General features: G+C 45.3%; 3 protein-coding genes across 6 annotated transcripts; 1 reads left to right on the top strand and 2 right to left on the bottom strand.

Moving 5' to 3' along the window:
* Window positions 1–783: 783 nt before the first annotated feature.
* Window positions 784–4729, bottom strand: pdx1 (pancreatic and duodenal homeobox 1). Its single transcript, XM_062379250.1, is given in 3 exon segments — window positions 784–2476; window positions 4305–4710; window positions 4712–4729. Coding segments are annotated over 3 exon segments (810 nt in total). The 3' UTR covers window positions 784–2090.
* A 1821-nt stretch (window positions 4730–6550) lies between these two features.
* si:ch211-140b10.6 (protein POLR1D-like) lies at window positions 6551–9128 on the bottom strand. 2 transcript variants are annotated; one of them, XM_062380042.1, is made up of 3 exons: window positions 8985–9128; window positions 8398–8472; window positions 6551–7404 (listed from the first exon to the last, which is right to left on the bottom strand). In XM_062380042.1, exons 1-3 carry the CDS (start codon window positions 9008–9010, stop codon window positions 7062–7064), a joined length of 444 nt encoding a protein of 147 aa, XP_062236026.1. In that variant the 5' UTR covers window positions 9011–9128; the 3' UTR covers window positions 6551–7061. The 2 variants fall into 2 exon arrangements, with proteins under 2 accessions (XP_062236026.1, XP_062236027.1); XM_062380043.1 differs by lacking the exons at window positions 8398–8472; window positions 8985–9128 and adding an exon at window positions 8257–8391.
* A 972-nt stretch (window positions 9129–10100) lies between these two features.
* lnx2a (ligand of numb-protein X 2a) lies at window positions 10101–21953 on the top strand. Of its 3 annotated transcripts, none has more exons than XM_062379876.1 (11): window positions 10101–10243; window positions 12542–13101; window positions 16779–17014; window positions 17131–17268; window positions 17486–17685; window positions 17967–18380; window positions 18492–18665; window positions 18949–19126; window positions 19223–19448; window positions 19891–20049; window positions 21125–21953. In XM_062379876.1, the coding sequence occupies exons 2-11, from the start codon at window positions 12698–12700 to the stop codon at window positions 21258–21260; spliced, it is 2265 nt and encodes a 754-aa protein (XP_062235860.1). In that variant the 5' UTR covers window positions 10101–10243; window positions 12542–12697; the 3' UTR covers window positions 21261–21953. The 3 variants fall into 3 exon arrangements, with proteins under 3 accessions (XP_062235860.1, XP_062235861.1, XP_062235862.1); XM_062379877.1 differs by lacking the exon at window positions 10101–10243 and adding an exon at window positions 10340–10471; XM_062379878.1 differs by lacking the exons at window positions 10101–10243; window positions 12542–13101 and adding exons at window positions 13403–13782; window positions 14614–14670.
* Window positions 21954–22047: the final 94 nt, after the last annotated feature.

Here is a 22047-nt window from a genome sequence, read left to right on the forward strand (position 1 = left end):
ATTCCGCAAATCAATCTGAGCAAAAATGAGCAAATATTAAATGTTTATATTGGAAGAAATAAAAAACTTCAGGTCCTGAATTCTTTAAAGCTCCATGGGCTAACTTCTATTTCAGATTTCATCCACCAGGTGTCACCATTGCTCATTGAGTTGGCTCTGGCAGCAACTAGAGACCAATATACCAAGATCTCAAATGTTTCATTTCATTACATTTTCCTGCGAATATATTTCATGAATATGCGTTTGATGCACAAGAGAAAGTTGGTGAATAGGAGAGATTTGCACTTGTATCATTTAGTTTGAGGATCTGAAATTGGATTAATTGTAAAAAATAGTTATATGTGCTGCCATGACTCATGATATGGATCCACAAAAGGCCTATATTGCGTCATGGGTGCTTTACTGTTTGCACTTTGAGCACACTAGAGTTGCACTAGATTGCACAAATGATCTCGCACAATTATGTGTATGGCACATTGGCGTTTGTCTGTTGTGCTGTTATGGTATGTTGTGGTCTAATTATTTTTACCTAGAGCTGCAGAAGAACCGGTCCTGCTTGTTGCTAAGTGGGTCATAAAGTCCCTGAAGACTGCACTGATGCTCGACAAGGACATGGACATCCGCACAGTGGACACTCTGTCTCATGAGGATTTAGTGAATATTTTTGGTAAGGTAGTGGAGAAATGTCCCCTCAAAGCTGGTGCAGTGTGTGTCCAGCCGTTCATTGTTGATCTGCTAAGAGTCAGGTGATACAGACACAACTACTCTTTAATAAGTGCTTGTCATATTTTTTATTTCAACCCCAAAGTTAGTTTGGTGGCACTTATAAGGGCTATTAGTGCATATAGATTACATATGTGCGTAATGGAGCAGATGGACATCCTATTAACAGACCTGAGTCGTAACGTGTGTCCAGGTAAAGAGGGCCTCCTCAGGTGTATCAATGTCCTGGCAGGCAGGGACCTCAAGAGGGGCACCCTGAGCAGGGAGTCTTGTGAGGAGCACTCATCAAGGAAGTGAAGAAGATCTGCCGCCTGCGTCTCCAATGCCTCATGAGCCATGACCCACCATTACCCTGAAAGCCCTGTCAGTGCCATCAAACCTACACATGCTTTTTGTTTTACTCCAAATGTTTATGTGCCAATCATACATACATTAAAAGATGTGCATCACTGATTCTAGTTTGACACTTTATTCTACCTGACAGTCATGTTCTGTATATTAACATTCTTAAGCATGATGGGGACAATACAGGCCTCTCACGTCTCATGTTGCAGCCTCTAAACAGAAATGACGGGGTGTGGTGACATTTACATTAAGATATAAGATAAAGCAATGTCCCGTCAGTCCAGATGAGCAACATCCAATCAGATCCATGGGGCTTACAGTGGTCCTTGAAGATGATCCCAGAGAGTTGGGACATTAGTAAACATCGTCCAGTGTTAGCTGCCTTGTGAATGACACAGACTTAATAGCAATCCTCTCAAATATAGATTTTGGGGTTTCCATGAACTACTGGAGTTTATATTGAATCTAACCTGTGCACGTTTATCAGATACACATGTCGTGATATTCCTTTTATTCAAAATTTACGTGCGACAGCCTATTCATACTGTGAAATGAATCTTTTAAACAATAAAATATGTGGATCATCGATTATAGTTTTAGAATTTACACTATAGGCTTATATACACATGCGATCATTGCAAATATTTAGCCTCTTCCTGACAGTCATATAATGTGTATTTACATTCATTAGCGTGATGGTGACTATACAGGCCTCTCACATCTCTGTGGTGAGAAACAAGTTTGTGCAACTGAATCCATGTTGCTGCTTCTAAAACAGAAGGGGGGGGGGGGTGCATGGAGAAGTTGATTAAAGCAATGTCCCTTCAGTCCAGATCGGAAAGATCCAAGTGTGACATCCAGTGAGGGGCTGCAGTGGCGCCTGGAGGAGATCAACAAGTTCAGCAGAAGGGGAATATGAGTTTTACCAGTCCTCTCAAAATGTGCATTTGGGGTTTTCCATGTTTTCTTGGAAAAAAATGTCCCTGCAGTATCTCTGGGTCGTCCTTTACATAGTTAGTGCCCTACGCGGTCTCTCGGGACCCAGCAGCGGACAGAGAGTGTGCGCGCAGCGGGGACACGGGTGGCGAGGCGGCGTGAGGTCCGTTTGTGGAGGAGACGCCTCCCGCGGCCTCCCCCTGGTCTCCGGAGGTGATGGAGGAGTCCTGGTCCGGGTCTGCAACCCTGACCTTCCTGCGGTCTTCCTCCTTCTTCCACTTCATGCGCCGGTTCTGGAACCAGATCTTGATGTGACGCTCGGTGAGGCCGAGCGTCAGCGCCAGCTCCACGCGACGCGGCCTGGAGATGTAGCGGTTGAACAGGAACTCCTTCTCCAGCTCCAGCAGCTGTGCGCGCGTATAGGCTGTCCTGGTGCGCTTGTTCTCCTCAGTCTCAGCCATCACGTACGCACCTATGGTGACAGACACAGTCTTTATAAATTAGACTGTAAAGGTTTATTATCACGTTTGATTGGATAATAATTTCAATTTGTTTGTGATAATTTAACCTATCGCATTTTGTATTGTAATGACCCACATGCCTTAAGGCTTACTGGATTTGCATGCGCGCCAGGCTCCTGCAGAAACCACAGTGTATATTTGCCTTATGATAGCCACTAGAATATACATGTATTCACTTGTAATGTTATAAGGAAATTTGATTGGCTCTAAATATATGTCCTCAGTCCGAGCTGGAACTTGGAAGCAGCAGATGTTATGAGCAGGTGTTTTTGATTTTAGGGGAAATTAGTTTTTAAGTCACAAAGTTCACTTTTATCTAAATTTGTTAGGACAAAGCTTGTTGAGAATATTTCTTTGTGCTGCTATGGTAATATTATAGCTGTAACTGTGGACAAAGTTAATTTGGTCACTTTTGGTCACTTCACTTATTTATTTGCCAATTTAACCAAAAGCACCAAAGTCTCATCTTGAACTCTTACCTAAATAGAAATGAATCTACTCAGCCTTATCCAAGAAAAATATTGTGCAATTATTTCCCCCATTACCTTTAGAAATGTTTCACCAAAAATCAGTGATCACTCAGATATTTCATTTATTTCACATAATTAGTCCGCGCAGTGTTAATTATATGGGTACAAAATCCCTAAATGCGTTTTGTGTCGATTGAAACTTTAGTCCAAACAGGCCCCATTTTAATTATTGTGATTAATATATTGTTACAGACTAACAATATAATTTGTACTTTTTTTATGAATATATAGAAATCGTCTTTAGCCATTGATAGTTCATGGCAGAAAAAAAAGTATTGGCTCATTTGTTTTCCCACAACAGCAATTTTCCCAGAAAACTTGTTTATATCACAATTGCATGCCGTTTATTGATAAAATTATCGGAATTAGTCAGTTATAAACAATACACACATTATGTCCACAATAGGCTCTAATAGTCACGTATTCTTTTATCACAAATCTGTGCGTAAAAGCAGAAAAATGTGTCAGAGGAGAGGTGTGATTGGCTTTGAAGACTCAGTGTTAAAATGCCTTGTGTATAAATTTACAAAAACATAATAAATGTATTCTAAATGTATTGTAATATTTTCTGGGAATTTTGTCTAAAAAGAAAAAAACTTCCAGGAAACTTTTAGCCGGGAAACAAAACAAGCACGTACTTTTCACCTGGTCGCACTTGTTGCAAACCTTAATAAAGCCATTCAAATTTCCGGATTCCTTTATAAGGTTCACGAATCATTTCCGTCATTTGAGCTGCAAAGTTTAAAATCACGGTTAATATCAAATCTCCACATGTCTTTTGAAGTCCTTAATCAAACATGGATGTGGCAGATTTTGGCGTTTTAACATCGTATTATAGTCTTATAGTTCCCATCTATTGTGTGTCTTTGATATAGAGATGTGTTAACATGTTGTGTAAAGACGAAACACACATTGTTTGCGATGATAAGACCTGATGAATAAATATAAAACAAAGCAGCACTGGCTTTCTGGGCCTCTTACAAATTGACTGACAAGGTAAACTGAGCCACCCATGATCATATTGTTGGGAGCATGATGTCATTATTCAGGCGTCACAGCAAAAGAGTAATGTTGGAAACAAAAAAACTCTGCATGGATCTTGAATTGAAAATACATGAGCGATTACACCATAAACGAGGCCTGCTAGGATAAATCCACTGTTGAGGTTCAGTTGGTTTAAATTATGGATTATTTCATACTTATTTTAATACTTATTAAATAGTGATGTGTTTCGGCTTGAGGGGTTTACCTGCCCACTGTCCCTTCCAGGTGTGTGAGTGGGATTTCGTAGTTTTCATCCAGGGGAAAGGGAGGTGATATCTGCTCGGCTCCACCACGTCTCCATAGCCTGCGGCAGGCTGGAGGGTCTGCTGCTGGAGCCCCTGCGGGTGGTGGAGCTGTGGCACCCCCGGCTCCTCTCGCAGGCCGGGCAGGTTGTAGGAGGGGGCGATGTCACAGAGCCCGGCCTGCTCAAGGGCTCCCATGGCCGGCTGCGTGTAGATGGAGTGCACCTGCCTGCTCATGTAGAGGCAAGGCGGCGGGCTGTGGCTGTAGTCCTCGCCCTGCTGTCTCTGGTAGACGCAGGAGTCTTTAAACACCTGCGAGGGGTAGTAGTGATCTTCCCGATTCATGGCTGCCGAGGACATGGGGCTCTGGGGCCGTCTGCGCGCACATGTACCGGAGCTGCTGCGCCCTGCCTCGACTTGCGTGGACCTTCCTCTGCTCTCACCTGCCTCTGGCGCAACTGCGTGGCCCCTCGCGGCTCCACACAGGTGTGTCACTGTGCCACCATGTGACTCTGCAGCGCACAGGCCATTGGTTTCACTGTTTGCTCACAACGACAGACCTGGCTCGAGACTCTCAGTTTCCAGGATATTGTGCAGCTTCTTCTTTTTTTTTCCTTCTTCAGTGAATTGAACAGAACGCATGTGAGCACGTAAATCAATGTCCCTCTGTAAATACCACAACCTGCACCCATGTGTTTGCCCCCTCGAGCTGTGGGACCCTACACCCATGCGTAAAGAACCTGGTCAGGGGTGTCACTTTCTAGTCTTAGGGCGCACGACCGTTTCCCATGTAGGGTTTGCCCTCAAACACATGCACCCATCGACAATTTATATGGATGCATCTCCTGTCTGCACACTGCAGCAGATAAATCGATGCGGATGGGCGCAAACATTGGTTGACCTGCGAGATAAGAGACCTGCATGGAGAGACAGCTGTCTTGGAAACTGTGGTGAAAACGCTCAAACATCACCTCACTCCCTCCTCCTCCTCTTTGTCTACACCTTCGTTACTTTTAAAATGTTCCCATGACACTTCTGCAAATGCATCATTTAACACCATTTAGCGAGTGTCCCCTGCACGATGGGCCCTTGACAAGCGGTCGCTGTACTCCCCCTTGCACTCTCACCATGTTTGCCGGCCATTAGCAGATGTGTGTCCGTGTGTGTGTGGGTGTGCGCTCGCCCCATTTAACAGCAGCTCTCTTGGTGAAACCAATTAGGTTGGAGAGAGCAACAGAACTCAATTAACAAGCGAGTGCACCGAGCGTGTCTCCAGCTCACCTGCGCCTTTATGCAACATCCGGGGCCTCTGCTATAAGATCGGTGTAATTTAGGTATTTCTCGTGTAAGCTGCAGCTCGATGAGGCTTTTAACTTGATAGTGTTTTATCTACACACTATTTGCACCGAGTTCTTCAAAAGCAAGTGCTGCATTTTCCACTGTATCTTAATGGGGCACTCAGAGACGCAATAAAGTTCAAGTAAACCAATTCCATATAAATCACCCCCCGCCTGCACTATGGCTTAATGGTGTTTATATTTGATCATTGTTGCAAAGAGGAAGGAAACAGTTAACCCAGGCTATTCCCCCACTACAGTGGAGAAGGACAACGTGATTTATGAAGCATGAGGGGTGTTAAATTCATTTTAGTCCCCTTTACAGACAGAATGTTTCTGCATAATGGCTTTAGGCGGGGAGTAACGCAGCTTCACTTTGCTATAATAGACATGTGGGTAATATGTGAGCATAAAGACGTTTATAAAATGACGAGGATGAGGAACAATAAAAAGAAGGAAGCCTAACCTTGACCACATGGATAGGACAGATAAAAACAGCATTACATTTTTAACAATTGAGCAAATCCATCTGTTTTCAAAAGGCCCCATGACCCCATAAAAATACGTGGAAATAGTGAATATTTTAGTTGAGCAAGAGGATTATTATTGTCATAGTCATTTTTGCTATTATTTCCTTTACAGCCTATTTAAATTATAATTATCCTACTCATGTTGGATCTGAGGACGAAGGCACCAGCAGGAGTGTCAGGAAAAAAAAATTAAATTCTCCTTTGACAAACAAAAGCATTTCTGATAGCCGGTGTCAATATGTCAGAAAGTTAGGCACCTGATAAAACGTGCTTACCCAGTGGCGACAGTCGCGCGGCTTATGTAAACATTAAGGCAAGTGAATGATGACAGGAGAATGATAATCACATTATAATTGAAATCAATCCTTCTTTACTGTAGGTGAAACAGAATTACAACAAACCATGAATCATTTGAGAGGGGAGGACATTGACAAAAAAATCAAATGCTCTTATGTCCTGAGCTGTATCGACCCTTTCATAGTTTATTTACTTAAAACTTCTGTAGGAAAGTTGATGGGAAAAGAAAATCTTAACTACTGGATGCGTTAGCGATGTCAAGGAATCAACTAAACCTAAAATATGTTGGTAACCTAAACTGTTAACCAATTAATTAACAAGTGTAGAAGACGATTGTCCAGCTTGTCTCTCTGTGGGGAAAACAAAGTTAGATCTCGAATTAGAAAAAAAGTCAAATTCAGTGTCTGTTCTGCCTCATTTTAACAGCCTGATGAACAGGAATCGGCAGGTGTGCGTTCTGATCTGAGAACAGTTTCAGGAGTGCCCACCTCTGTCCTCCCTGGACAGGAAGTGGTCTCTGGTAGAGCCGTGTTCCTCCTCTATAAGCAGAGGTGCTTCACTCACGAAGTCTATGTTTGTTCTGTTCGTCGTCCCCGTGTTTCCTGTCCCTTTTGTCTCTGTGTCTGTGACTCCTCTCTTTGTCTCTGTCCTCTGTTTTGTCTTTAGTTCTTCTGCTGTGCCTGTGATGCTTTTTCTGTTCTGTGTGGCCTCCATTGCTCTTTCGATCTCTGGGAGGTGACCTGCTGCGGTCGAGGCCTCTGTCCTGACTCTTGCTCCTCGTGGGCGATCTTGTGGCAGAGTGACTGGCTCTGGGCTCACTGGAGCGCAGCTGCAGGCCGGTGGAGCGCAGGGTGTTGAGGAGGAAGCGTTTGTTGGTGCTACGCAGGGGACACTTCAACCTGACAGAGGAGGGAACAACGTTTTTAACCCTGATGTGACAGTGGGACATGTGTTTGTTTTATCTTGATGACGAGGGATGTGATCATTAGCAGCAAGACGGCATCAAACTATTAATATCATTAATAAGTCATTGAGGACACTATTGATTTCCTCCATAAAAACAGATGTTGATCTTAAGGAGAATTCTTTCTTAAATGAAGCTCAATATCAAGACTTGTATATAAAAGCAAAGGATGCATTTGATATGGATTATGAGCATACTTGTTAAAAATCAGAATCATTACAAGAATGTTTTGGAAATGTCCAGGGATCCCACAAACTTAAATAGTGAAAAACTGACTATATAGTTTTTTTGCACTCATGTAGAACCATTCAGTAAGATTAGAAATATTTTATAATGAGAGCTAAAATCAGGTTATGTGGTACAGTGAAACGATGGTGACATGGAATTGAATTGTGATTATTCAGATACATTATATAGTATTTAATAAAATGACTGAATTTAAGAGGAGACAACTCATTCCATCTCTTGAGGTGTATATATTCCGGGTATATCTTAAAAAGACTTCAATGGAGAGGAGCTATCCCGTCGACATTGATTTGCCATTAGGGGTGTGGAGTGGTGAGAAATTATTAATTAAATGATGATTTCAATTCTCTAAAGTGAAAATACTACAATGAAGTCTGGATCATGGAGCGCTTTGAGTTGTTGTTTTGTCTAATCTCATTTTTGGTCGTTAATATTTTTGTCACCATATTAGATTTTTCAAAATGTACATATTGTAAACACATTGCTGTGGACCTGGAGGATAGTAGCTGCTCTTGTTTTCACCCCAGGGATCCACACTCACCACAAACAAGCTGCACACTCAGAGAACAACATTAGCCCCCCCCCAGTGCAGTACAGCTAAGCCGATAAGTAGCAGCTCCATGTCCAGATATGACAGATGCACGCGGGCTGAAACAGATGGGATGTCACGAACGGTGCTCACCATCCTCCGGGGCCCATGGTCTCTGCTCTCACCCGAGCCCGGTCCGTCTCCCTCAGGAGCTCGTCGATCGCACGCCTGGGTGGACAAACAGAGACAAGGCTCAGGGGGGGGCGGGGGGAGAAGTGGAGGACAAACATGGCACGAAGCCTCAGAGGAGAATAATCTAATTACGCGAGAGAAAACAAAGTGATGCGGTCCGCGGAGGAGGAAAGTGAATCATTAGTGAGTGGATGGAGGGGGACAGACAGCGGCGGTGTCCCGGTTTGACCCGAGCGGCTGTACCACCAGAGTCTCAGCGGAGGAGACGCACTGGTCTCCGCCGACCTTTCACCACCCAGCCCCGGCAGCTAACACTATCTGTTTTATTAGCAGGATCCACTTACAGCCGCTACACACACACTCTCTCTCCATCTTTCAACACGACATAAACAACAGCTGTCGATCCTAAATACCCCCCCCCCCTCCTCTTCCTCCGTATGATGGACGGGTGTCAGGGTTTGGGATTCAAACACACACACTGGGGAAATATGGGCAAGCCGCGGACACACACGTTCACTGGCGACATGTAGACGGACAATAACACTCACTGCTCCAGCTCGTTGTCTTCCGCCATCGCGATGACAACAAGTCACACTTTGCAACAAAGTTAATTCATCTAGAAATCGATGACTGCGACTCAATTAACTCAACATCTGCTGTGTTTACTTCTCTGCGGGGTCCTTCCAACGAGGACCCCGTGTTCCGGGCTGTCCTTGGTAATGCCTGATTGCTTTACCAAAAAATATAACACTTTACATACATCAAGATTTTAGCTGTATGTGCTAAAAAAAATTTCACTACATACACTATTATCAATGTTAATGCTGCAGTTGCTGAAGGTACTTTATAGATATATGTTATCTGTATGTTTACCAATAACAATAGAGAAATAGTTAGACATTTGTAAGTGAGAAATTCATGGGCTTTATACTCCAACTGAGCTACAACCCATTACCAGATTATTTATTTACTATCCCAATACCTAGAGCCACGAGTCACAATCTAAAAACGTGTGTGCACAACAGACAATGTGTTTTACTGATAAAATCTATCATTATATTTATTTATTTATTTCCATGCATACTTATCCGTTCTTTATTTTGGCAATTGATGACTTTTTACAGAGTGTCTATTTACACTCATGCAGCATGAATATAGCCATTTCCCAATAAGTGGGACTAATAGAGGATTTTTGTATCGTCATCATAACATTAATTTTATAATAACTTTATTTGTATCGCACTTATCTAAACAAGGTAACAAAGCACCTCACGAAATCAATGGAAAATAGTGAATTCAACTCAGTTCAATAACAAAGTGTTATCTTATCAAATGTTATCGTACGTTAAAAACTAAAGTTAAATAAAGTTCAAATCATGATGATTTTTCTCCCCTTAATTATATAATAGTTTATCGCAGTGAAAACATATGCCTTAATTCTAAGATAGCTTAACTTTTACAAAAGTATATAACTACTAATGGAAACGTGTGGGGTCCAAATGCAACATATCCAGACGTGCATCTAAACCATATACTGTCTATTATCTAAACCAGTGGCTGTTTTTGAACAGGCTGTTTGGAAGCCACCTGCGAGTTTGCTCTGGAGTGACGGACGCAGACCCCGCCCCTCTCCGTTGACGGGCCACCAGTGGGCGGGGCCGGCGCCGCCAAAGGCACGGGGGCGTTTTCGTGCGGGTTTTGCGGAACGGTCCGTTGCGGTGGATGCGTGATCGTGGTCCCGCGGCTAATAATCGTCCCCCCGTCGCTGGGGCCGGAGCGCGCGGCGCGGAGGAGCGGCGGTGATCAGGTAACATCACATCTGCACAACATCCACCGGCTGCATGTGTCGGTGAGCGGCTGACCGAGCACTGATCTCACCATTGTCGCTTCTTGTGTCCTCGCTGCTCCTCGGCTGGAGGGAGGGATGGAGTCAGACAGATGGGGACAATGATTCAAAAGGCTCTGCTCTCCTCAAACGTGTCCAACGCCCCGGTTTGCTCACCGCTCGTGACAGTGCAGCTGCTGCCTTGCCAAGGTGATTCAGGGCTGGGGAAGAGTGTTTGCACCTCCACAATGAAATGAGTGTCAGTTTTGTGTTGTTATGCATGTCTGGAAGCAGCAACAACAGAACAACAGCAGGCCTGGTTTTGCCAAGTGGCTAACAGCCTTTTTTTGTGTGTGTGGGTCTAAGATAAGAGAGGATGAGATAGGGTTTTATGAGAATGTAGGCTAAGCCGAGAGGACCTCAGATTTTAAATCTGTGGCCTTAAACATCATCTCATCTTATCTGAAAATGTCATTCCTGCATGTGAGGTAGTGCACAAGCTGGTTGTAAGATTAGATTGCCATGGCTGAAAAATGAATATAAAAGGAGCGGGCACAGGTGCAGGGCCTGCACTGTTATTTATTAATATTGAAAGCAGTGCAATGACAATAACAGTGTGGCCTTGGCCTCTCACACGTAAACATGCACAGTGAGATTAAAACGAAAGATTTGCCTCAAGCATTTCCCTCTGTTCATATGACTTGGCTGAAGGAATCTGTTGCCTCAGAGTCCAGCTGTGTTTAAAATAGATTTAAGTGCTTTTCATGGCTGACGCTCTAAACTGCTGCCACAGTGAAAACCTGAAGACTTTACTTATTGATAAAGACCATTCGCGGGATAAGGTACCTCCAAAAGCTCTTGTGCATCATGCATGTGTGTTGGCTCTGCTTGTGTAGATTTCTACTTGTCCACAAGTCTGTGTGTGAGTGTGTGAGATGTGGTGATGTCACAGCTTTGTTATAGGGACAGAGAAGCCTTGTGTCCTCATGATTAATTCATGTCCAGCTGCGGGATGGAGACAGAAGCAGCCAGTCACACACAGACAGGAGCACGTACTTAAAGGAGGCTGAAATCAGTGAGTACAGGTCCGGTATAGCCAAGGAGACAGGAGAGGCAGGGTGTCACGGGAAATGGGCTAGCGACGGAGAGACGAGACGCAAGAAGCAGCGAGAAGGAAACCGAGGGAACCGAGGGGCCTCTCATCATCGCCTGGGCCGCCTGACAAGCGCTCATGAGGCTGCACCGGGGAGGAGGAGGAGAGCATCCTGCTCAGAGAAGAAGTGCATCTGTTTTGTGGCTCCTCTGCATCCGTCTCCAGCTCCACTCTGAATGTCAAGCCCCACTGAGCAGCACAGGCTCCGGGTCGTCATGGAGACAGGAGCAGACCCTCACTGGAACAGAGGCAGGTAGTCAGTGTGGCTTGGCTGGCCTGCTGCGTGCCGCGGTACGGGGGGCGGGGGGGTGGCTCGGCTAGTCGAGGGGGGGGGGCTGAGGACGCGGATGGCTGTGGATGTGAACCGCCGTGGAAAGGATCAGCGTACACCGGGTGCATTAGCTGTGGGGGCTCGCTCTGCTCACTGGAGTGCTTTATTTCAAGACTTTGCTTCAGGCATGTTCTCTCTCTGTGTTGCAGAGGAGACTGAGTGCATCTACTGCACATGGCCCGAGCCAAAAATATCAAGTTCGCTGAGGGGAATGTTTAAAGAATTTTCTTCTCTTTCGTCTACTTCACTGCCTTTGTGCTGCCTCCCGTGCTCTCCCTGTCTCGTCTTCTGTTCTTGTCTTATGGCTCTTTCAGATTTTCAGATCCCATGCATTTCCTCCCCCCCCCCCCCCCCCCCCCTCCTCCTGTCACTTCCCCTTCTTCCCCACGCTGTCTCTTTCTTCTCTTCTTGCTTCCTCTGTCTGGCGCCACTTTCCCTCTCTGTTGCGTTCCCCCTCTCACTTCCTCTGATCTGTGTCCGCTCTCTGCCTCAATCCCAGATAATTCCCTCTCTGTGGAATTGGAAGATTGCAGCAGGCGAGAGCAAAAGAGAGATTATACTGCCAGATTAGTGGACAGGAGCAGCAATACATAATCTCAGCACACCCACTGACACACACGCACACACACACGCATACACACACAAACACACGCACACAGACTGTACCACTCTCGATCTCATGACGACACTTTGGCCCACGTGCACAAAGCATTTGCCACATGAATAAATATATCAGACACTTGTTGTTTTTCTGAAACAGCTGTTTAACCCTCTTGCTTTGCCCTCTGACCCGCAGGGTGATGTGCCATCAGCCACTGGGGGGCATCTGTCCTCTCTGCAACCTGTTCATCCTCTGATGAAGCTTATGGGATAGGAGTGTGTGCCCCTTCCCAACACTGCAGCACCACTGGAGTCATTTGTGCCAAAGCTGAGTTGTGCTGAGGGAACAGAGATGGGCAGCCCGGGCTGCGAAGTGGGTCTAGCCGAGCCGGTGGAGCCAGCACTTGAAGATCTGTGCTCCGAGTGTGGCCAGTTCCACCGCAACAGGGAGAACCACCTCTACAACTACCGCCTGGAGGTGGACGACGACCTGGTGTGCCACATCTGCCTGCAGCCGCTGGTGCAGCCACTGGATACGCCATGTGGACACACGTTCTGCGCCCGCTGCCTGCGCAGCTTCCTCCAGGAGAGGGACTTCTGTCCTCTGGACAGGACACGGCTGCAGCTCCAGGCGTGCCGCAGATCCAGCATACTGGTTCACAAGCTACTGGACAAGCTGTCTGTGTCCTGCCCTTTGACCCCAGTCTGCTCCCTCAGCATGCCACGCTGTGACCTGGAGGCACACCTAAAGCACAGGTAATAAAGCTCAGACACAGACATAATAGATTGAGCCTTGCATAAGAGCATGAACACACCCACACCCACTCACAGATCACACACAATGCATGCCTGACTGGCAGGATTTCCTAAGATTTATACAGGTAATCCAGCTTTATTGTACTCATAAGATGATTAGCACAGATACCGGCCACTTAGTTACTACAATGCTAATCATTATAGTAATCTTTTTCAGCAAAAACTCCATCAATTTACCATTTATCTATTTATAGGAGTGATATTTTGTTATTTTGCTTTATCCAGCAAATAATATATGTTTTGTTTTAATAAATAATGATAATACCTGTTATCCTTCAAAAACCATACCAGCCACTCCTCATTGTTTCTGGCGGGACCATTTGGAGATGTCATTAGTCTCAGTCCAGATCAGTTCAATTCCCACTGGCCTTAACCTTAAAGGTTTCCCGCCATCAACCCGCTTTGGCTTTAGGCCCGTTTGGACCAGGTGCTGTGAGACCCTGAGAGGATTATTGGGCTGTAGGTCATGTGATGAGGGATTAGTGGTTCCCTACCACAGTCATGGGTTGACGGACCAGGAGCTCCATGTTCTCATTCTGCGATCATGCTGAGCAACTTCAACACCAGAGACCTTTTCAACCATTTCTTCTGTGAGACGGCCAAGGGCAACCCGGGCCTGTGGTGAGTCCGACACGGCGGGAGGAGAGGTCAGCAGGACTTGGGAGAACAAGAAGGCGTTTCGCTCTCAAGTTTTCCCTCTTTTCGCTGCGTCTGTCTTTACCTACTTTCTCTTCCTAGCTACCTCTCTTGTCCTGTACAGAAACATGGAGCAGTATGTGTGTCTGTGTGTGTGTGTTTGTATTTGTCTATGCATCAACTTTGTCAAGGAGAAATCCCCCAAAACGCTCTGTAGTTAAATGAATAGTGGGATCGAAGTTGAGGAGGATAAATAATCTGTGTCTGTAAGATACACGGTATTTCAGTTAAAAGTTGCTTTTAATGTATAAAAACATAATTTAAGTTGAGTTTGAATGAGTTTGTAATAATTGACTGATCCGAGCGCCACTACGACTGAATTTCTAAAGATGGTGTCTGTTGCTAAGGAGCCACCCGCTGGTGTTCTGACATTAACTTATTGACTTGTTATCCTGTGACTTCCTAACACCTCAGCTAAGTCGAGGAGATTTCCCCTAACAAGCTCACACTAACAAGATAATGCTTACAAGCTGTTAAAAGCTTTTCTGAGTCAGCTGTTTTACATTTAACTGTCGCGAACGTTGAAAATATCGTGTAAGTGTCAAAGCCTCTGTGTAAAAAGTGATAATTACTAGATAATGGTCTCTGTCCTTCTTCTGTACGATCAATACGGCCAAAATGCAACAGTATTATCATCATCCGTTGCGTAAAATAAAGTGTCTGTGTATACGCATGCTTGTTGTGTTAATATACGTGAATGTGTACAAATTGTCTGTTGTTTTTTTCCGTATCTCTTTTCACGTGACGTCTCTGCAGCCAATCATTTTTGGCAGACTGGCGAAGGGTGTTCGCGACACCGGCAGCGATTCAGAGGTGGAGCTTGAACCAATGTTTTTTTTTGATGTGGCTAGATTTGTTAGCACTGTCAAATAGTTGTTGAAAGTATTGCGAATAGATAAGCAATTTATTTATTGGTCGTATATATATTGTTGTTTTCCTAGCTGTGAATCTGATATGATAGTTTTCCCGAAAATGCGATAATTTAAGCCTCTGACACGATTCTTCAACACTTCCTATCTGGAAAAAGATGACCAATTTAGGCCATAGCAGCAAAATATCCAATGGTATTTAATTCAATGCTTCTAAATTCAACATCAGAAACCTATTCGCTGTCCTTGATTTTTCTTAAAGTAAATCTATCGAAAACAAGGGCCTGTATTCTGTCCAGCAGCTGGGTTCATCTCAGAGCAGGTGGCACACATCTTGTTGCTGGGAAGGAGAGGAGACGTGTTAAAGACAGTTCTAACCAGGTCACTGTGAGGATAACGTGACATTCTTTAGCAAAGCTTAGACCTCAGTCGCCCTCGTGGGCTCGCCGTTCCCCTGCCCCGCAGATTTGGGTTTAGGTTAGTAACAGGAGCCAAGAGTCTGCTGTGGCTGTGTGACATAATTGTTGATGGTAAAGATTAAGGATGGGACACTGGACATAGGATTAGAAGAAGAGAGGTGGGTCGGTTGATCGTATTATCGAAGTGTGTGTCTGTGTGAGAGCTGGTGAACTTTCACAGTTTCTGAACCATAGACGTTGAGTTTAAGCCTCTGTGTGAGCGAAAGTTGTCCAGGAGCCGAGTATTTGTTTTAAAAGTTTTTCTCTTATTCCACTCAATGTTCTTCGTCCTCTTGATGGAGACGTCTGTGGGTCAAAGACAGATGTGAATGATCAGTAATTTAGAAAAGAAACCCACAGTGACAAATCACGGCAGGTCACATGGCCTCTGGTTGTGTTCGCTGTTTTGATAGTTGCAAGAGTAGAGAATCATAGGACAGGAAAGGAAAGGAAAGGAAAGGAATGGAAAGGAAAGGAAAGGGAGAACAGAGATATTTAAATAATTCAAACAGCGTATGGCTGCCACTTAGAGTAAATACTTCACAGTCTATTCAGGATTGAGACCACATTGATCCCCTGAGTCTGCCTGTCTGTGTTTATTTTTAATTGCTCTTCAGTTAAGAGTTTCTATTTGTGGGACAGGATAGATACACCCACCTCCACCAGATTCATTTTGGTTATGGTAGAAGGAAAACCTGAAGCAAATACTTTTTTGTCACCATTTCATCGTATATATATATATATATATATATATATATATATATAGAATTATTTCTTTCCCTTCTTATCTTCTCAAATCGGATAAATTGCTGGATCTTTAAGTCTGCGTGCCGGAATCAGCCAGCAGTGGCATGAGGTGTGTTTCAGGTCCTCCTTCCATCCCATTGTTGTGAACACGTTATGTCAACAGCACCTTGGGGGAATTTCGTTAAATCTGGCTCAAACGTTCAGACTCAAGGATGAACTGTTTAGACTTTGGTAGTCCAAGGGCTTTAACACAATTTGCTGGGACGTTACAAATACTTTATTTTGCCTTGTGAACACAAAATATCTCAGTAACACCTCCAGGGAACCCTTCCAAATTTGGTAAAATGTTCACTTGAAAAGAAGGATGAACTGAGTAGATCCTGGTGGACAAAGGTCACTGTCACTGTGGCCTCAGGCAGACGAGCGCATGGTGTTAATTCTTGTTCTGTTCGCATCGTGTTTAAATCTTTGGTTTTGACCTTTTTCATTTGCTGTTTCAGGGGAGAAAAATGTCAGAGCCGCTGCAATTCACATCACACACAGATGGTCACATATGCACATAAATATTCATGCCCATACTGACATCCTCTCATAAATGCATATTTATTCTGTGGTGCTTCCTCACATCTAAAGAATCTATAAAAGAAGCCATGCAGAAATGTTCTCCGGTCTCTAATCGGAGACAGATCAGTGTGTATTACTGAATTACCTGCATTGTACACATAGAAAAAAAAGAGAAGTTCCCTGCTATGGATCAATTCCATCACATTAATTTAACTGATGCTGAACCTGATTTTTCTTACACGTCAGATGGACTAACAAACTGACACCTGTTGCTTGGTGAAAGGTGTCCCGGGACGCGGTGTCAGCAGACCAGTGTGGACGGCCCGAGATGCGAGAGCGGGGACGAGCGAGCGATGGTGACCAGCCCCCCCAGGTCGCCGTGCTCCCCGCAGACAGACCTGAGAGAGCGCACGCCCTCGCCACCCGATGGACCCAATAACCCCTGCAGCACTGGGCCCGTGTGGACGGACGATGCCGGCCTGGACAACCCTGCCTTCGAGGAGAGCACAGAGGAAGACAGTGAGTCCATCCCCAGTTCCGTCCTCTACGTGAAGAGATTAAACCTGTCAATGAAGTCGACAAAGTTTGGATTGATAAAGCACAGCATTGATCTCTTCATCTCTCCATGTCTCCAGGTGTGGTCGGGTTGGAGTGCGTGGTCCCCAGGGTGAAGCGGCCCCTCAGCAATCCCTGCATCCACCTCCTTCGCTCCGTCAGCTCCACTTCCTCCGGTTGGGACTGCCCCGAGTCCCCGCCTCTCTCCGCCGAAGAGGGTAAGACAGCACTTCCTCTGTTTTACTGAGCATCTTCCCAAGGCAGCCTGCATGTTAGAGATCTGAGATATGAAACATTGCTGCTTATCTTCCCCATACGAGTGTAAGTGCTGCAATCTTAGACGGCAGGATAATCACATTCAGGGAACATTAAGATACAGTGGTGGAGATTAAAGTCTGAAATGTAGCCGTGTAATGTGATCTGCGTGTCCATTAGGCTGCGTGAAGTTGCCCTCACTTCCTGAAGGAGAGATAACTGCCATAGAAGTCCACCGGGCCAACCCGTACGTCGAGCTGGGCATCAGCGTGGTCGGGGGAAATGAAACGCCGCTCATCAACATCGTGATCCAGGAGGTGTACAGGGACGGGGTCATCGCACGAGACGGGAGGCTGCTGGCCGGGGATCAGATTCTACAGGTGAGAGACGTTTGAGGTCCCTTGTCTCTCAGAAGATGGTGCAGACCAAAACAGAGCAAAAAGAAAAGTTCAAATTAGACTTTTACTCTTCAGTTGTTATATCTATACACCCGAACCCTGATATATGCATATACATACAAATAATAATAAGAAATACAAAAGTATGACGATATCAAATGTGAAGAAATCAACCACGATGAACGTGTGGTATCACCCAGAAAAGCATTTTAAATTAGAATTCAGTTGATGTATTTCATGACCTCAAACGTCTCTTTTCTAAGGTGAACAATGTGGACATCAGTAACGTGCCGCACAGTTTTGCCCGGTCGACACTGGCTCGCCCCTGCACCACCCTGCAGCTGACCGTGCTCCGGGAGCGTCGCTGTGCCTCCCGGGCGCCTCCCTCCTCATCCTCCTCGACCCCGGCCGTGCCCCACGCGCCCTGCTCCACCCCAGAGGGCGCGCCGTCCAGCCCCGCCACGCTGAGAATCACCCTGAGCAAGCGGGACTCGACAGAGCAGCTCGGAATCAAGCTGGTGCGGCGGACGGATGAGTCGGGGGTGTTTGTGCTGGACCTGTTGGACGGAGGCCTGGCAGCGAAGGACGGCCGCCTGCGGAGTAATGACCGCGTGTTGGCAGTCAACGAGCAGGACCTACGCCACGGCACCCCCGAGCAGGCCGCACAGATTATACAGGTTCATTCATGCTCGATTTCCTTTGAACACAATGACGTTTGAGTGGAGGAATAAGCAAAATAAATCTGATTTGATTCTTAAACACTGACTCTGATGTCTCTGACTCTGCAGGCCAGTGGAGAGCGAGTCCACCTGCTCATCGGCCGACCCAACAAACCAACTCCCCCCCCGCCGCCAAAATCAAGCTCCACCAGAGACCTTTACTGCCTTGATCACTTCCTGCCTAACCACAGCTACACCCCGAGTCCTGTGCCCACGAACCTGTCTCGCACCAGCACCCACAGAGTGAGGAGAGGACTTATATTAATGTGTGCGTGTGTGTGGTGTGTGTGTTGGTAGAAATGGGTTGAATTGTGTATTTATCTTTCCTCATCAGTCTAACAGCATGAAAAGCCCCAAATAATTTGTAAATCAGTTAAAAATTCAGCTTTTCTTGCCTAAAAATCTGTCAAATGTGAACTCGCAGAGCGGAAGCACATTCCTCCATACTTGACTATGAGTTGACAGCTTGTCTGTTGCATTAAGGCTAATTTGTGTGCGTGTCACCTCTGTGTGTTTACACTCCCAGGACCTCTCCCAGTGTGTGACCTGTAAGGAGAAACACATCACTGTGAAGAAGGAACCTCTCGAGTCGCTGGGCATGACTGTCGCTGGAGGGAGGGGCAGTAAGAGCGGGGAGCTGCCGATCTTTGTGACCAGCGTCCAACCACACGGCTGCCTGTCGAGGGACGGACGAATCAAACGAGGTGAGCACTCCGGCTGCGTCAGAGAGTATTTTGCAAGGCCCCCATTACTCACCACGCAGTTCATTGATAACAGCGAGAGGCTCCTTGCTCCAACAGGTGACGTCCTGCTCAGTATCAACGGGCAGGACCTAACGTATCTGAGTCACAGCGAGGCAGTGGGCACCTTGAAGGCCAGCGCCGCCTCGCCCTTGGTCCAGCTGCGGGTGCTGGAGGTCAGCATGCTGGAAGAGCAGGAGCGAGACGAGCTGCTGCCTCACTCCCATGACAGTGACTTTGACGCCAACTGGTCCCCGTCGTGGGTCATGTGGCTGGGCCTGCCCAGGTAAACACACGGGAGTCAAAGATCCCCAAATCCCACAGCTCTGGACATTAAAGGAATCACATAATTAACCAGATGTTTGTTTCTTCTTAAAGCCGAGCAATGTGAACAAAGATGTACTGAAAATCCTGTTTGGATTATTCCTGATTTGTCTGGCACATTGTAATTGACTATAGGTTACTGTGGGCTTTTATTTGTCATTGGTTGTTGCAGCTATTCTAACTTCATTTGTATTTGTGACCACTAACTAAATTACAATATGTCAATGGTTTGGAACGTCTTTAATTTTATTATACAGCCACATTAGAGTATTTAGAGGTATCAAAAAATATCGAGTTTCTTTTTGCAAAAAAAATATTCTTTCTATATTTGTCTCAAAGGAGGTTTGAAAACAAATTAAGAAAAACATTTTCCATCACTTTCACTCTCTCGTCTTTTCATGCAGCTACCTGCACAGTAGTCATGAGATCGTCCTGCGGAGGAGTCACCCCGGGAGCTGGGGCTTCAGCATTGTCGGCGGCTACGAGGAGACTCACGGCAACCAGGCGTTCTTCATCAAGACCATCGTCCTCGGCACGCCTGCGTACTACGACGGGCGCCTCAAGTGAGCGACCAGCCGTCTCTCACATGATTGTCTGTGGCTTTGTGTCAGCAGTGAGAACACCAGGCGGATAAACTGTGATTTACAGTTGGTGACTAATAAGAGATACGATCGACCGCAGTATTTACTGTACTCTGTTTTTCTCCCCTCTTCCCTTTTCATACCAAACATCACAGACGTGGCCATTTGCCGTTATCAGCATCTTATCTATTGTCAAACTGCAGGCGACTACCAATAAATCAATATTCACTCTGTTTGATCACATCTTTATCCACATAATAGCAGAAATAGAATAATCTATTGCAGGTTTAAAAGGTCAATGTCAACTTTATTTTTAACTTGAGTTTGTTTTTTACTTAAAAAAGGTAGGTTTATTATTTTTGGTTTTAAAAGGTGAGTAAACCTTCTCTAGTTAAAGAGCAGACAAAAAGGATTTGAAAGTTTTTTGTAAATGGGCAACTTTTAATTAGACTCTGTCAGGATGCTCTACCCCAGGGTTCTCCTCTAATTTCTCTGTCCCGGCATTTAAAGTTATTTTCAAGGTTGTTTTCTACTGTAAAACTAATGTCAACAAATAACGGTCAGAAGAGCCTCATATTCCTCAGTGGCAGAAGTCCATTGTTGTTCTTATACAACACTACTGAAATCAAAAGCATGATTAATTTAAGAATCATTAGATATTTAAAGTGTAATAGAATGTGAAATGTATCCATCACAATTCCAAAGAGCCTACGGTGATGTCTGCAGGTTCTTTCTTTTTGTAATTTTACAGAGTAAAACTAAGATAATCTGTTTACTATAACTATCAAAACCATTAGATATTAGCTTTTGCTGTGATGCAGGAACTGATTTAGTTTAAGTTGAATGACTTAACAATTAGTATCATATTTTTTGTTGCTCTTTTGACCATTTGTCAGTTAATTAGTGAATAAATTGACTAATTGTTTCAGCTCTAGTGTGTTTCACTCTTTTCATTGTAAAAGATGGAAGCAAATATTTAAACAGAATCATCCTTCAAGTGTATTTTCAAGCCTCTGTCATAATGTTGCCGTACTGACTTGTCTCTGTGTCATCCTAGATGCGGCGATATGATTGTGGCAGTCAATGGCCTTTCGACAGCAGGAATGAGCCACTCTGCGCTGGTGCCCATGCTGAAGGAGCAGCGCAGCCGGGTGGCGCTAACCGTGGTCTCCTGGCCCGGCAGCCTGGTGTAGCCGGGCCAGAACATAAGCAGGCTGCGCACCACGCAGATTCCACCCCAGAATGTTCTATATTGGGAACGACCTTGGCCAAAGTGAACTGGTACACGCTACTGTATATCGCTCCATAACGGGCTTAATCCAGGACCAAAAGCATCCAGAACTGTAGTGGACCCAGCAGGACGAAGCCTGTCCTGACCAGGTGGGACCTGATCCAGATCGTGCCACGTCACGCGACAGACTGCACTCACACACACACTGCTGTGTTCATATGGTCATGTTGTCTTCACCCCCCGCGAGGAGCGCGGTACTTCAACTGTTAACAGGCGATCTGTGCTGTATTCATCTCACCAGGCAGTTGTAGAATCCAGGGCTGTATTCAGGTGGATGCATCGTTGCAGGTAGAGATAGAATATGAAGAAAAATGTAATAGGTAGCCTGTGATCCTCTGTCATCGAGGATAATGACCTATAATCACGTTAATCAAGATGTTCTGCAACACCAGCGCTGTATCCAGCTGAATTAGCCTCGGGCCTTATTAGAAAACCTGCCTCACCCTGGGGGAGAGGGGGGGGGGGGGGGTCAACTACCCTTAGGCCTCATCACCATGGCAACCAGCTGCCCCCTTCAGCTGGAGTTTTATACATGTGTGAATGTGAGTTTGTTAATAAACATTTCCTTTAAAGGATTTATTGTTGCTCTTCCATCAGTGTGAGTCGACCATTAGAAGGCAGATGTTTTGTTGATAAGAGCAGGTGACTGTTTATTACCAACGTTCACTCAGTCACTTGGAGACAAGCAT

The sequence above is a fragment of the Platichthys flesus genome, chromosome 21 (genome assembly GCF_949316205.1).
Source record: "Platichthys flesus chromosome 21, fPlaFle2.1, whole genome shotgun sequence".
NCBI lineage: Eukaryota > Metazoa > Chordata > Actinopteri > Pleuronectiformes > Pleuronectidae > Platichthys > Platichthys flesus.

Coding starts and splice junctions, on each gene's coding strand:
- si:ch211-140b10.6 (XM_062380042.1), bottom strand. CDS start 9,010: ATGGCGGAAGACAACGAGCTGGAGCA. Junction 8,473..8,984: donor GAAGACAACGAGCTGGAGCA/GTGAGTGTTATT, acceptor TTGTCCACCCAG/GCGTGCGATCGACGAGCTCC. Junction 7,405..8,397: donor ACCATGGGCCCCGGAGGATG/GTGAGCACCGTT, acceptor CTCCTCTGTCAG/GTTGAAGTGTCCCCTGCGTA.
- lnx2a (XM_062379876.1), top strand. CDS start 12,698: ATGGGCAGCCCGGGCTGCGAAGTGGGTCTAGCCGAGCCGGTGGAGCCA. Junction 18,381..18,491: donor AGGCCGCACAGATTATACAG/GTTCATTCATGC, acceptor CTGACTCTGCAG/GCCAGTGGAGAGCGAGTCCA. Junction 19,127..19,222: donor GGACGGACGAATCAAACGAG/GTGAGCACTCCG, acceptor TTGCTCCAACAG/GTGACGTCCTGCTCAGTATC.